The sequence below is a fragment of the Cibotium barometz genome, chromosome 30 (assembly GCF_041138505.1).
Source record: "Cibotium barometz isolate CiBa-2024 chromosome 30, ASM4113850v1, whole genome shotgun sequence".
Taxonomy (NCBI): domain Eukaryota; kingdom Viridiplantae; phylum Streptophyta; class Polypodiopsida; order Cyatheales; family Cibotiaceae; genus Cibotium; species Cibotium barometz.
In genome coordinates, this window is record NC_141075.1 from 5,885,029 (window position 1) to 5,900,551 (window position 15,523).

The 15,523-nt window shown below is 44.0% G+C and overlaps 1 protein-coding gene across 15 annotated transcripts in view; it reads left to right on the forward strand.

Moving 5' to 3' along the window:
- Positions 1-14,077, forward strand: part of LOC147621091 (transglycosylase) — a 165,639-nt gene extending 151,562 nt beyond the window's left edge. For 4 of the 15 annotated variants that reach the window (XM_086823798.1, XM_086823800.1, XM_086823803.1 and 1 more), the window contains 3 exons: positions 8,995-9,108; positions 9,205-9,333; positions 13,750-14,077. In XM_086823798.1, coding sequence (XP_086679924.1) covers positions 8,995-9,108; positions 9,205-9,333; positions 13,750-13,777 — 271 coding nt within the window. In that variant the 3' untranslated portion in view covers positions 13,778-14,077. Of the gene's footprint in view, positions 1-8,994; positions 9,109-9,204; positions 9,334-9,638; positions 9,845-13,749 lie in introns of those variants that run through there. The other 11 variants (XM_086823796.1, XM_086823795.1, XM_086823797.1 and 8 more) reach the window with 7 other exon arrangements.
- Positions 14,078-15,523: the final 1,446 nt, after the last annotated feature.

Below are 15,523 nucleotides of genomic sequence, written 5' to 3' on the forward strand. Positions count from 1 at the left end.
ACCTTGCTGATTTCATTGTTATCGGGGTTCCTAGGCCGGAAGCAGAGGAAGGGGGGTTACTGTCGATGAAGAAGGACCAAGAGGCACAGGCACAAATGTGGGATCGTGTCAACGCGAGGGTCCGGTCATTTATTTTCCTCAATTGCACACCACAAGTAATCAATCACGTAAAGCACATGACGCTGGCCAGAGGCATATGGCAGCACTTGGCTTCTCTTTATAACAGGGTATCACCCATGAAGAGGATCTCCTTGGAAGTGCAGATGCAGGTTATGAACCTTGCAAAGTCGTCGACGATGCGGGAACACATTAACAAGTTGCAGGCCCTTCTGCAGGAAGTCCTCCAGGCTGGGAAGGAGATATCATCTGAAGACATGGCCATTACTTTGCTATCCCACTTGCCTGCTCAGTATTCCGCTTTCTACTCCTCTTTGATTACGAGTGGCAGGCTCAGCACCATTACCTGGAAGGAGCTTGTGTCCATGGTCTTGGACCAGGATGAACGTTTCACGAACCCTCCTCACAACGGAGGTTCGGAGGCCTTAACTGGCCAATGGTCGAAAGGCCGGAATAACAACAAGGGCAAAGGGAAGGCTTCACCGGAGAAGTCTTCTGAGAAGAAGCCCGACACAGAACGAGAGAAGCTAAAGGCCGAACGATCCTGCAATGATCGTGGCGAGAAAGGCCACTATTGGAGGAAGTGTCCTAAACGGACTGGGAAGAGTGCTGATTCTTCAGCCTCAGCTGCAAAGACTCCTGCATTTGTGCACTTAGAGATGATGGACTCCGATGCTTCATCGTCTTCGAGCGAGGAGGCAGTTGGCTTCACCTCAAAGGATACCCGGGAATGGATTCTTGACAGTGGTGCTTCCAGGCACATGACTTCGTCCCGTGACTTCTTTTTGGATCTGAAACGGCAGTCAGGTCGTATTTTTATTGGCGACAACTCCACTATTCCGATACACAGTAAGGGCCGGGTGGAGATTATTCCCGACGGCAAGGGGGGCAAGCATGCTTCCCGTGTTCTTTATGTCCCTGCTTTGGGTTTTCATCTTCTGTCAGTGCATGAAGTATGCAAGACTGGCTTTCGGGTGGAATTTGAGGAGCATTCAGTTGCTCTACGGGACCGTGAGACTAGCCAGGTTGTTTGGGAAGGCGGTGTGGAGAATGGTATCTACAAGCTCTTTGCACTCTCCTCGTTGATAGGTTCTCAAGTCGGAGATCTGTGGCACTTTCGTTTTGGCCACTTAAATGTGGATGCACTGCAGTGAGCTTTCCGAGACCAAATGGTGGTTGGCTTGCCAGATGTTGGCAGTAGGCAAGGACGTTGCAGTTCTTGCATACGTGGTAAGCAACACAGGGAATCATTTCCGAAGCAGGCTTCTAGGCGGGCTTCGAAACCGTTGGAGTTGATTCACACTGACTTGTGTGGACCTCAGCAGACACCATCATTGGGAGGATCTGTCTATTTTATGCTGCTTGTTGATGATTGTACCAGATTCACGTGGGTCTACTTTCTTTCACAGAAGGACCAAGCTTTTGCACGGTTCAAGGATTGGCACGTGATGGTGGAAAAAGAGTCTGGATTGCAAGTAAAGACTCTCAGGGCTGACAAAGGGGGTGAATTCTTCTCGACTGTATTTCTCAGATTTTGTGCAGACCATGGCATCAAGAGGGAACTGGCCAATACCGGATCGCCTTCAGAGAATGGAGTTGTAGAACGCAAAAACAGGGCTGTGGTGGAGATGGTGAGGACCATGCTGGAGCATCGTGATCTTCCTCGTCCACTTTGGGGAGAGGCTGTGGCAACGGCTGTCCATACCCTCAACCGGTCTCCAACGACTTCAGTACCTAATATGACTCCGTTTGAGGCATACTTTGGTAGGAAACCTGATGTCTCGCACTCCCGTGTTTTTGGGAGTGATGCGTATGTACATATTCCGAAGAAGCAGAGGGGGAAGCTTGACTCCAAATCCCGCAAGCTTATATTTGTGGGGTATAATTCTCTTTCCAAGGAATACAGACTATATGATCCAGACAAGAACGAGATTGTTGTCAGCCGGGATGTGGTCTTTGATAAGCATGTTCCAGTATCCACTGTCGAGGAGCCGCCACTTCTTGGAGATCCAGAAGAGTCTGATGATGATTCCCAGACCATTGCTCCAGTTAATCAACCTTAGTCAGCACAGGAGGTTGAGCCCGCAGCTGGAGTAGAGCCCCTGCAACAGTAGGAGGCTCCACGATCTGTTCGAGTACCTAGGTAGTTGTTGGACACCCTTCGGGAGTCAGGTGTCACGGAGTTACCCTCCGAGTGGACCACAGAGGACGGCCCTCGAAGATCACACAGAACTCAGACAAAAGCAATACAGCGGAGCTTCTTCAGGTAAACTACGATCTGATGTCTCATATTATGCGGGACAAGGAGCCCACTTCCATCAAGGAAGCCCTCTCACAGGATACTAGGAGGAAAGCCATGCAGGTGGAACTTGATGCCATCGAGAAGAACAACACATGGGAGTTGGTACCTAGGCCGTCGAAACAGTCAGTCATTGGTGTCAAATGGGTCTTTAAGACCAATCAGATGGGTCAGTGGACAAACACAAAGCTAGACTTGTGGCTAAAGGTTATGCTCAGCGGCCAGGCATCGACTACGAGGATACCTTTGCACCGACAGCATGGATGTCCACGATTCTGATTGTTCTTGCCCTTGCTTCTTCTCAGAGGTGGCCCGTATATCAAATGAATGTAAAATTTGTGTTCCTTAATGGTGACCTACAGGAGGAGGTGTATGTTGAGCAGCCTCCAGGCTTTGTTGTTCCAGGATCAGAAGGGATGGTTTACAGGTTACGTAAGGCCTTGTATGGTCTTAAGCAGGCTCCTAGGGCTTGGAATCAGAAGATTGATTCCTTCTTTGTTCGAACTGGATTTCAGAGATCGGTTGCAGATCCTAACCTGTATCTCTTTCGGGAACGCGGCATGGTTACGATTATCATCCTTTATGTGGATGATCTCATTCTCACCGGCGATCATGTGGAGCACATTGACGTGACAAAGGTTGCCTTGTCAAAGGAGTTTGAGATAACCGACTTAGGCTTACTGCACTTCTTTTTGGGATTGGAGATCTGGCAGACCCAGAGGGGGTTTTTTGTCTCTCAGCAGCGGTATGTTCATGAGTTGCTTGATGCCTTTGGGATGGAGAACTGTAAACCTATTACTTCGCCGATGGACCCAAAAACAAAGTTAACCGTTAATGATCCTTGTGAGCCGTTTGATGCCTCGCAGTATCGGAAGTTGGTAGGTTCATTGATCTGGTTGCTGAACACCACATTGGACTTGAGCTTCTCCGTGGGGCTGTTGAGCTCTTTTATGCAGACACCATTGAAGTCTCATTGGACGCAGGATTGCGTATCTTGCGATATCTGCAGAGTACGAAGGATCTAGGACTCTTTTACCCAGGAGGGGATGGAGTCGAATTCCAAGGTTGGAGTGACTCAGATTGGGGAGGAGATCCAGACATGAGGAGATCTACTTCAGGATACAGTTTTACCCACCTAAGCTTATGGAAGCAGAGCATATGGCTGGTCTGAAATCCCTAGAGGAAGCCCAAGAAAAAAGCTTTGTAGGCCGAGGCTTTGTACATGCCTTGGATGGAGAGCAAGGCAAAGTATGATAATGGGATCCACCCAAAAGAAGAAGTTTAAAGACGGACCCCAATCAAGAACCGAGCCTCAAGAGAAGAAGGATACGAGTGAGGACAAACCTTCACTCTTTTGAAGAAAAATTGTCACTCAAGCAACTTGAGGAATATGCCAAAGAAGGGAAGTGTTTTCAATGTGGAAGGAAGGGACACTTGGCTGCAAATTGTCCCAACATGCCAGAGCAAGAAGTCAAAGAGACAGGAAGATCATTAGATTGACATCATGCCCGGGAGTTCATCAAGTGGTGATTAGCCCATTGCATATTTCGACAAAGAAAGCCGTGGGATTTTGGTTTACCAAAGCTGAAAAAGAATCCCTTGAAGCATTGAAATTCTATGCTAGCAAAGGACTAGTGTTGATTATTCTAGGTTTATCCAAGCCTTTTGTGGTTGAATAAAATGCCTTGGGAGATTGCATTGGAGCAGTCTTGAACCAAGAGGGCCATGCGGCACCGCCTATGAATGTTGAAGACTTCAAGAAGCCAAAAAGACAGTAAGGTAGAAAATGTATTATCTCGGAGACCCATGAGCCATGTGGTTTCTATGGGTTATTATATGGATTTTTCTTTGATAAAAGATCTTTATGCTTCCGATGAGGATTTCAAGGATATATGGAACAGATTACAGAATGGAGATTTGATCATCAAGGAGGGTTTTCTTATGATGCAAATCCATTTATGTGTGACAAAAGATTTGAGGCCAAAAGCGACGGAAGAATTCCATGATACCCCCTATATGGGACATAGAGGCATCTTGACTACAACTCAAGCTTTGGAGAGCTATTTTTATTCACCTAGCATGAGAAAGGACATTGAGTTATATGTTCAAGAATGTTTGGTTTGTCAAAAGATAAAGTTTGATCGACAAAAGCCAACAAGATTATTGCAACCATTGCCGATTCCGAATATTCCATGGGAGAATATTGCTATGGATTTTATCTTTGGATTACCCAAAGTCAAGAAATGGAAATGGTGGTATATGGACCTTTTTCAAATTACCAAGAAGATCAACCATATATGTTATCGGTTGGACCTTCCAGGTCACTGGAGGACACATAATGCCTCCTATGTTAATTTATTGAAACCATATACGGGACAACCCACAGAGGATACGAGCGTGCCGTGACAGATTTGGACTTGGTACTAGCCCGATGAGAGATCTTGTGGGTCATCCTTGTGGTGTGCTTGGCATCAAGATCTTGTGCCTCGACATTGACAGCGACTCCAACTTGGGTTTCTACATCGGCATATTTGTTTGCTTTTGTATTCATTGATGTATTGATCCTAGCTTGCGAGCCCATGGATTGTTTCTGAATAAAGGGGGCGGGGTTTGTTCCCCACTCAGTGTGTGTGTCTTGTGCAAAGTTCCCTAAACCCTTCTCTATTTCCCTCGCTCTCCCTTCTCTCTCAATTTTTCGATCTCTTGGATATGTGGGTTGAATCTGTCACGGCACGCCCCGCTGGGCTTATAGTTTTACGCAAGGGTGGACCATTTTGCTGATTTATACAAGCTATTTGGAGCTATTTCACATGGATTAAATCTATTCAATGTGTACAATTGTGATCTGATTTGTGTGAACTTAGTGATGCATCAAGTAAGCATGGAAATACTTGGTGGGTGCTCTTGCGTGTTCGAAGCAAGGAGGTGCTACCTGTGAGACATTTTGAAGCAAGGCTAGTTTCCTATGAAGACTTTGGACTAAGGCATGGTTGGTTGCCATGTCTTTGTGAGTATGCACACTAGTTGCCACCAGGCACGCAAGTACTTCAGGGATTCATGGTTGGTGGCCAATGGTATCCTCAGCTTGTTTTGTGTACATGCTATTTTTTGTGCACGCGTCTCGGGCATCCACGTCTGTACAAGGACAATACTTTTTTTTGGTAATATAGATATCTTAAGTGGGGCAGGGTCGACGCCTAGTGTGCATAGCTATTTTTTTGGGTTGTGTCCTTAGTTGTGTGCTTAATCAGGTTTACTTCCTAAGTGGTGCGAGAAACATGCGTCCCAGTTACATTGGTATCAGAGCTCTAGTTTTCCCCTCTGTGGATTGGGAAACGGTCCTATTGTGGAAGCTTATCTAGTGACTTGATTGGAACACTATGAGGGAAGTGAAATGCAAACAAGCCTTTTTGCATTTTAATGCCAGGCTAAACAGGGGACTTGTTATGACGAGAAAAAGTGTGAAAAGCCACCAAAACTATGCTGAAAGATGCCAATGATGTAAAGTATGGCTCTCCACAGAAGCTACGGGCACTTGCAACACTCATGGCTGTCATGGAATATTCAATGAATATTGATGTGAATGTGTTGCTTGATGTGCCCTTAAGGCAATATGAAGCAGCTGTCCAGTAACATATCGTTTTTCAGTGCTGCCCTTGGGGTTGATGTTTTGGACATGGAATGCAATTGCGGCCTTTGAGGGCAAATAGATGAATGTAATACCCGATGATGCTAGCAATCTCATAAAACATATGATTGATGTTATGTCATAAGGAATTTGTCAAGGGTCTGCCTAGTCCAGTCGTACCCAAGATCTCCTAAATACTGGCTAACTAGGTGTAGCCAGCATGAACTCACCACCCAACCTTAGACCTACATTGGTATGCTGCCCCTGAGTCTAGGGGCTAAGGCTCCAGTCCTCACAGATCCATGTGAGTCAACCTTGGTGTCCTGTACTACCAGGGCCTGCTTGCTAAGGCCTTTGGAAAAGTATTCACATCACGCTATGGACTAGCAAGAGTGGTTCTCACCACATTACAGAAACTTTCCTCGACAATGAACACTTACTATGAGCATAAAATTGTACCCTATCCTAAGCACTCCTGATAGCATCTCGAGCACAAACTCGCATTTCCAGCATGTCAACCAAGAAAACTCAATCTGAATATCCTTGAGTCCTAAGGTCAACGGGTATCTAGGTTGATATCCATACATAAGCATAAAGAGACTGTAACAAGTAGCTGAATGCATAGTACTATTGTAGGTAAAGTCAACCATAAGGATGTACCTCCCCCAATCAAATTGTTGCTTGGATACGTATGCACAAAGCATATCCTCCAGTATCTGATTCACGAGACTGTATCTAGTAGCTGAAAGCATAGTACTATTGTAGGTAAACTCGACCATATGGATGTACCTCTCGCAATCAAATTGTTGCTTGGAGACGTATGCACGAAGCATATCCTTCAGTATATGATTCACCCTCTATGTTTTCCCATCAGATTTGAGGATGATCCCAAGTTCTCATACGTAAATGTAGTTTCCCATCAGATTGAGGATGATCCCAAGTTCTCATACGTAAATGTAGTTTCCAATTTCTAGAAGACTAACTACCAAAAGTATCCACAAAACTTCGAATCCCTATCACTGACTTCTATGTCTGAAAGTAAACCATACAACCTGAAAAGCTGGTCAATAAACTATTGCTCCAATTCAAATGCCTTCACAATCCACCTAGTTGGTAAAAATCTAGCTATCTTGGTTAGTCAATCAACAATCCAAATGAAATCATGTCCTCTACTGGTTTAGGGTAATCCCACTATAAAGTCCATGGAAATTCTCCCACTTGTTATTATGGGATTTCCAAAGGATGTAACAACCCTCTATAGCTCTAAGGTGCTCGGCCCAACTGACACTACGGAGAACATTTTACCACATAGTTTGTAAAGACTCCACCCGAAGGATCACTTGATACAGAAGCTAAACACACAAGGTTAGAACAACATAGAAGGGTGCAACCAAACTCACCTCCCAATGGTAGATTCCATTTGTGGTCTTCCCCAAGCCAGGAGCTAAGGTTCCACTCCCCACAGGCCAAGACAATCAGCCTTTGCGTCCCATACCACCAGAGCCTATCCTAAGGGACTCTTGGCAAGATCGCCTGTGAACCACCATGTCCATGGCAGGAGTAAGACTACTCTCGTCCACCACTGTTGAGTATAACAGTATATGAACTCAATAACCTAGAAGTCACTTATATATAGTGACTACTGCCGCTATAAATAACCATCCAGTCGTAAATAGCCAGTAACCATGAATTATCAACAATAATGAACCCTAGCCATAGCCACTTGTAGCCTTTCCGCTGATCTCAGGGCTCCCCAACCCTGCCCAGATTAGGACCTAATCCCAAGGATTAGTGTTGGGTACATAACATAGTCTCAGACATACGCCTGCAATAAAACATATGTTTTGCCAAATCATAAGTTTGTTATACCACTAGATAACCTATTGTAAGAGCGTCACGACATCCAAACAAAATCTGTCTCCTAATCTCAACACTATCGAGTACACAAACTTTCTCATTTCGAAATAGCAACCCATTCCGAATAAGGAATTGACAACCACCCACCCTAAGGGGAGGTATATTCCCTAGGTTATGGTGTACATCAACGGATCTTCCAACTTGGAGCTACTACCAATACCGACTAAAATGCATGCTGGTCTCATATAGCCCTCTCAAGGAATTATATAACTCAACCCTAATCCTGGTGAAACTCAAAAGATTCACCTCCCCAATCCTACTGCTTCATAGATTATAGCTCTGCCTTACAAAGAATGGGCTTCCATTAACATGCACGTAAGATGGTGTTACAGTGGGACGGGGCCGGGCAAAACCATATTAATCAGAGTGGTTAACATAGCCCCCTTCCTAATGGTGACCGCATCCTCTCGTCACCAAGCTCAGGTGGTGAAGATGCTGCCAGTTCCGGAGAGGTGTGGATGTTTAGTAGTAGGCAAGAGACCAATCCACGTGCTTTGGGGCCTGTTGGGGTGCTCCTTTTGGGAGAAGGTCGTGGACACACCTCCTTGGGCACCAAGCAAGTGTGTGGGCAGCCCTGCAAGTGGTAGGGGCCTTCCCAACTCTTGGCACCACCTTTTGTGAGGGTGGTGGGCAGCCATGCAAGCATCAACGATGACCAGCTCCCTTACCCCTCAAATCCCTCTCCATAGTGCTCCATTCCACTACTGGTGGTCTGTTGTAGGGCTTCATATCTGCTGTATGGCCAAGTCTGCTGTTGGTCCACAAGCTATATCATTGCGAAGCTTTTGATGAGAATTATCCAATTAAACATAGAATGAAAAACGAATACTCTACATGATTTGACCACTAGGCTGTTCTTTATCTCTGATCTGCATATCTAAGAATAGGTGAGAATTATTTCCATCAGATCTTACAGATTGCCCTGGTTAGACCTCTCATTTTTCATGGTCTTTAGTCCAGAGCTTAATCACTAGCACCAACATGTCTAGTATGTGTAATTGTATGTTAGCTAATGTGTTTCCTGTTGTAACAGCACTCTTGGATACAAAGCTTACAGTATTCAGTCGGTGGAGGATTTGTCTAGACCGTTTGTATCAATGTATTTTGCAGCTTCCTACATGTCATGGTTGTCAACATTTGAGGGGCGGTAAGTGTTGGTTCTGTTATTCTGTCTAAGTTTTTCCATCAGCAATCTTATTGCATTCATCACAAGCCACCGTCCATTTTCTGTTTTCTTGGATAGGCAAAGGAATGATCAGTTCATTGTCAAGGCATATTTAGTTGGACCTCAAAATGTGAATACTCAGATGGCAGGACCATATTGGTTGAAATATTTAGAAGCTCTGACACACTATCAGCAACAGAAAAAAAGGTCAGTCATGGGTTTCTAAAACACTTCCAGTCCTATCCTGGTGCTAATATGACTTATTATTCTTGAACTCGGATCTTTTTGTTTGAAAAAGAGGTTCACTGAGATGAATGTTACATACGCCATTGTTTGTTTCTCACTTCTGTTTTGCATTCTGGTTTAACATAATTCTTGACTTTTCTGACCCTCTGAACAAGTTCTCTTTTGGAGCATGCTGCTTTGAGTAAGGCATGGAAATATAGTTTGCATAATTGCATATAGCCACTATGGAGGGTATTAACACCAGGTTACAAATGTATGTCCAACAGTGAAGAAAGAGCTCAAACACCCAAGCCTTGATGAAAGCTGGTCTTTGATCTTCTGCAAGCATTCGTTGCAGTCTCATTTGCTTCTGCATGTACAGAGATAGTGTTCTCCAAATGATGCAAGTTCATTTTACTGATGAAAGCTGGTACTTCAATTTTTTTCTTGTTGCTGTAACATGCAGCGTGTATCTTGGAGAACTGAATCATTCACTTAATTAACAGCACAATCAACCACAATGAATATGCCATATGAAAATAGATCATAGTGCACCACACTAGGGGTCGAAGATGGCCTGACCCCTGACCCGCTTTAGGTTCTTTTATTACCAAAAGTAGTAATCAATTTTCTACAAGCTTTGAGGGTGTCTGGGGAAAGCCCAAGCCAGCACACCAGATATCCACGCCAACCATGCAATGAATATAATGGGCAAACAAGATTTGCCGATGTGGATGTCAAAACTTCCAATGGGTTTCCTTGCTCGTGACCTATCACGAAAGAGATCCAAACTCTAGGCACAATTGGGAATACCCTGGTAGCCGCTCATTGTCTCCACTAGGGATGTGGCTTCAAAGCTCTTGTCCCAACCACTCTTGATAGTCACCACGTTGGTGTCCTTGACAACTGATCGTGCATTACATTTGTGCATGCTCTTTGAGGTCTTCTTCTTGTGGACCTCTGGATCTAGTTCATTAGCATTTTTAGGGGCTGCTACAGCCTTTGGGGCTTGCCCCTCAGGCTCTTTAGCTACTTTCTTTGAGGTGGAAGCTTGAGCTTTTTGCTTATTGACAACACACAAGCCATAGGCAATGTAGGCAGGGCGGTTTAGCACCAGGCAGCAGGGGAGGAAGGTCATACAGCTGTGGGCAGGGCTGTGTGGCGCTGGTCAGCAAGGAGGATGGCTGTAAATCTCCAGGCAGCAAGGGAGGATGATCATACAATAGGCGGGAGGATGGAGAGAATGTGGGACCCTGGGGCAGTTCGACCTTCGGTCCCCCACCATCTATGGATGCAAGTGCAAGTACGTGGATATGTACAATTATGGGAGAAGGTGAGGGTAGGACTTACACCGTTGGTGATATTCCTCAGTTGGAGGATTACCAACTTTGGTTAGATTAGGCATTTCGAAAGCATCAGGACATTGTCCAACGTACAACAAATCAGGTGTACCATATAATAGTGGAAGATAAGCGTTGGATCACTAAGAAGGCTAATAGGGTATGGAATATTAGGAAAAGTGGAGTCTGCTGGAAAGAAGTAATCTTACAGGGTTGGTGGTCTAAGATTCCATATCAAGGGAAGGTGTTCCTATGGCGCATGCTAGTTGGAGGCCTACCATTGGGAGACCAGTTGCGAAAGCGACGGATTACTTCTGGTAATTGTGTGTTTTGTACTACATGCTTGGAAACATGCCCGTATCTTTTCATTTCATGTCCGGTGGCAAAGAAGATGTGGGATTTCCTTTCTCGCGTATGGATTCTGTTGACAGATAGACCCGTAAAGGTTAAAGACTGAATTTTTGACAAGATTCCGAATGGGCCGGATAACCCAGAACATTCAGTTTTCTTTCACTTCTTCAGGTGGACAGGTTTGTGGCATATCTGGTTAACTAGGAATGCCTTCATATTTGATGCAAAAGTTGGTATTATAGCTCATATAGGTCGTATAAAAGGACTACTATTGTGGCAAGTCTCTTCCTTGCGGCAGCTCATTTGGTGGAGAATGACACAGCTATATATTGGATGAGGGTACTCCGAGCTACACCTGTGGTTTGGAGTAATTAGTCACAACATCACTTGGCGGCCATGTGGCCATTTTTAAAGTAATTTTTGGTAATATATCTTCTATTACGAAAAAAAAGAGAGAAGGGGGATGAGAGAGAGGGAGAGAGGGAGAGAGAATGCTTGGAGACTTGGACTTGGGCACCTTGCAAATTGCCAAGGCCGAATGGAGGACAGCTTTTTAAAGGAAGGCCAAAGAGTCCAAGGCACCCACCCAAAGGCCAAGGCCCAAACCACCCCGTAACAGTCAAAAACAGCCATTTAAAAAAAATGGTGGAAACGGCAATGGTAAAAAACGGGCCCGGTGGGGGGGGGGTCACTATTTTGAACCATACTGTACGACTGTGTCGTACGGCATATGACAACTATGGTACTCATGCTAGCATAAGGCAACTATAGAGACCACGATCATGGCGCTTACCATAGCAAGACAGCTACAAAAGTGATTGACCTACTATAACAAGGCAGCTATAGAGAAGACGAATGCGTCTGCTAGGGCAAGGCAGCCATAGAAGTTAGGCCTACTATGGCAAGGCAGATATAGAGGATATGGACGACTCTCAGTTGAGGACAACTGTTCAGAATATGGAGGAGATGTCCCCAGCTTGATTCCTTGCTTGGAAATTTATTTGCTACAAGCTTTGGCAGACGAGAAATTTTCCTCGACAACTGTTCATGTGTATAAATAAATGTTCATGTGTACATGTTGTGTTTACTTGTTGAATGGGAAATAAACTGTGAGCACAAAACTGTTTTCCGATGTGAACATTTGCTTGGATTATTGCCTGCAAATGTCAATGGGACTGCACATGCTTGGTCCTATTTGGGAATAGCACGAGGTTTTATATGGGTTTTGTAGGTAGTAAGTATAAACCTGAATCTTTATATTATTTACTTATTATTTATGTTCTAACCTTATTAGTGTGTAGGAGACTCCATAATTTGAGGGCCCCCTTTCATTCATGGGTGTGGACATCATTAAAAGAGCCACCCACCAAGTGGGGTGGGTAGCTTGCTAAGTGTATGGGACTACCCACCACTTGGCACAACTTACATGCATAGGTGGTAGGGCTAATGGAAAACGACGGAGTGCCCAAGGGGCCCCCATCCTCTCCACCATTTTTGCATCCTCGTTGTGCCCGGATCTGCACGGCTATCCTTCCTTCAGTGCCCCTATTCATTCATGGTGTGGACATCATCAAAAGGGCCACCCACCAAGTGGGTGGGTAGTTGTGCATCGGAACCTGAAATGTTAATGGATTTTCCGAAAAGACAATAAGCGGTCTCTACATGGCAACAAAACATCCATAATTCTCACTAGTCCCAATCGAGCCATTCTATTCAATTTTGGCCGCTCAACAAGTTTGTCAGGCCACTCCAGAAATCGTGAAGTAGCCAACACCTCACTTGCCATAGAATTTAACTGCAACTGCTGATTTGAATGCTTCAATTTAGTGTGTGTCAACACCTCCTTCCATGAGATCATCAAATGAGAGGTGAAGCCACCACCCGAACTTGTTGGGAACCATTCACTACATCCCACCATGTACCATCAATCCTGGTATTACCATGCACAAGTGCGACCTCCTCTATGAGTGCCTTAGCCATTACATCCCTGGCTCTTGAGATATACACATATCTTGCAATAAAGGCCATCTCCTAGCAACCGTATGTAATCTGACATCTAATAGGACTGCCTGGCTGTTGTATCTGATGCAAAGCTTTGCCCATCCATGGCAATAAAGGCAAGAAAAAAGATATCATGCTAATCATAATGGATTGTGCCACTTTGAGCCGAACATGCATAGGCCAACCCTAAGATTTCCAATACACAAACTTCATGGGGCCTCCTCCTCTCATACCACAAATCCTAAATTTCACCATCCCACCCCCACCCGTTGGACTGTCTTCCTCGATAGGCCAGACTAACCTATAAATTGTGGCCCTCTCGCTTCACTTGAGCAGCTCTCTTGCTGTGAACTAGCCTCTACAATGTCGGTTGCTTGCATTCTTGCCTACAACACTAGGGAGAATCTCTACGCTACTTCATTTTCCTCTACAAAACAATACTCTTACCTCTGGCTTTTCATTCTTGCTATATCAGGTGTACTTGCCACTGTACTGTGGGTGTTCAAGCAACCTTAATGCCATGTGGTGTCTCTTATCTTTACTTGCCTTCAAGTTTGCATACTTCACAGATTAATTTAAACAATTATGGGTATTATTATTCTGGATGATGATATATACAGCATAGCGTAGCTTGTAATGTATTGAGTCGGTTGCTTTTCTGACACCGTAAATCATGACCTCACTGATATCGTGTTCAAATATGCAGGAGGCATAGATTATGCAGCATTCAATAAGCATGTCATTGTTGCCAAATTCTTAATCATTTCACTGGGAGAGTAAAAGCAGAGATGGATAAGTGCAAATTGCAATCCATGTCTCAAGGCAATCTGCAGATACGACACTGCTTTTCTTCTGGAGACTCAGAACTATCTGCCCTTTGGCCTGTCCACGTTTTGTAAATAAACAGAAACTTCTATTAAAAGAAAGTGCATGCACTCTAGCAGAAGGGGAAGCAGCTTACAAAAATGGAGGAAACTAGCACGTGTTGCAGCTGCGAATATAAATTCAATGATTATTATTTTCTCTTTTTCCCTCAGAGCCTGTTTATTTCTACGCCTAGTAATATGTTCTCCTTTCTTAAATAAAGTGTGGCTGAATTATTATTATTAGAGAATAATAATAATAAGGGGGTGTATTTTGGTTAATCGTAATAAAAAAATCCATTGCCTAAAGTTTAGAGAGAATAAGAAATGGTAGCCAAAGGGGTGCATTATTATATTATTATGCAACCTTTCTTTTGAGTGTTGGTCACTAGAAAGCCGCCGCCGCTGCCGCCGTCTTCGCCTTGGTCAAATAAATCATGGAGTGTCGAGAGAAGTGCCGTATGAACCTCCCAAAAGAAAAGCTATAGCTATTTTTTTTATGAAATCCACCCATCCTCTCTTCACTTACCGTATGAAGGAGTCTCTCCCTAGTATAATATCTCGACTCTTATAGTTTTTTTAGATTTTGGGCCAATCGCCAAAGAAACAACTTGTCTGCATTCTATATCCAAATTGTCCTCAAGAGTTCTATGTAGTTCTCCTAGTCACTTGTAGCAAAAGTCTCCAAGCTTTGCCTATGAAGTTAGAAATAATAAAACATGCTTTCCCTTCTTGCTTCTTTTATAAAGGCAAGAGAGGAAATTGAAAAGACTTCCTTGAATTTCCTCCTTGTGGTTGCATCCTATTCAAGTTAAGAACTTATCTTGGCCTTATTGAAGCATGTGTCGTTGGACCGCAATCTATAACTTCCTATGTGGGTGTGTTAGCTCGTCTGTTGTATCCTCACTTTGGTGCACACCAAAATGCTTCTTTTTCAATAGGGTGAAGGGAGATCTCTCTATGCTTACATGGAGGAAAAAATAGATGATCTTCCACGATGGTTCTCTCTGAAGAAGAAGAAGCTAATGGAAGAGAAAAACCTACAATCAAACCTAGCATGTAAGAATTTAATAGCATACAAGCAAGCAAGAAGAGGGAAGAAAAAATTCGCAAGTAAACTATTGCAAGCAAGGGAATGATTGTCTATCGCTTATTGTCAAAAATAACGTATATACAGTACAGTGACTAGTTTTTATACTAGGTTGGCCAAACTCAAAAATTGTTTGGCCTTTATTACTAGTCTTAAGGAAGTATGTACATGAAGTCTTTGCACTTGTTTTGACATCAAGCACAATATAAGGTTGCTTCATGTATTCTAGGTGGTTTTACAAAAGAAGTGTATATTCAAGTGGGGTGAAGTTGTTGCCTTGACGGAGCTGAAAGAACCATTGGTAGCTCTTGTTTCAAGGTGCTCCATTGTTTCTCCAGTCACATCTATATTTTATTGGCTCATTTCTTCCCAAAGCTTCTTGCTTGAGGTAATTCGAAGGGGTCTAGTCTTCTCTTAGCAAGGAAGCACTATGTCGAGTGTTGGTCATTTACTGGGATCAAAGATGTGGTGGGTTTGAGAAGTGAGGTTTAATGCACTACAGAAAGATTGTATTATTATTGCTAACA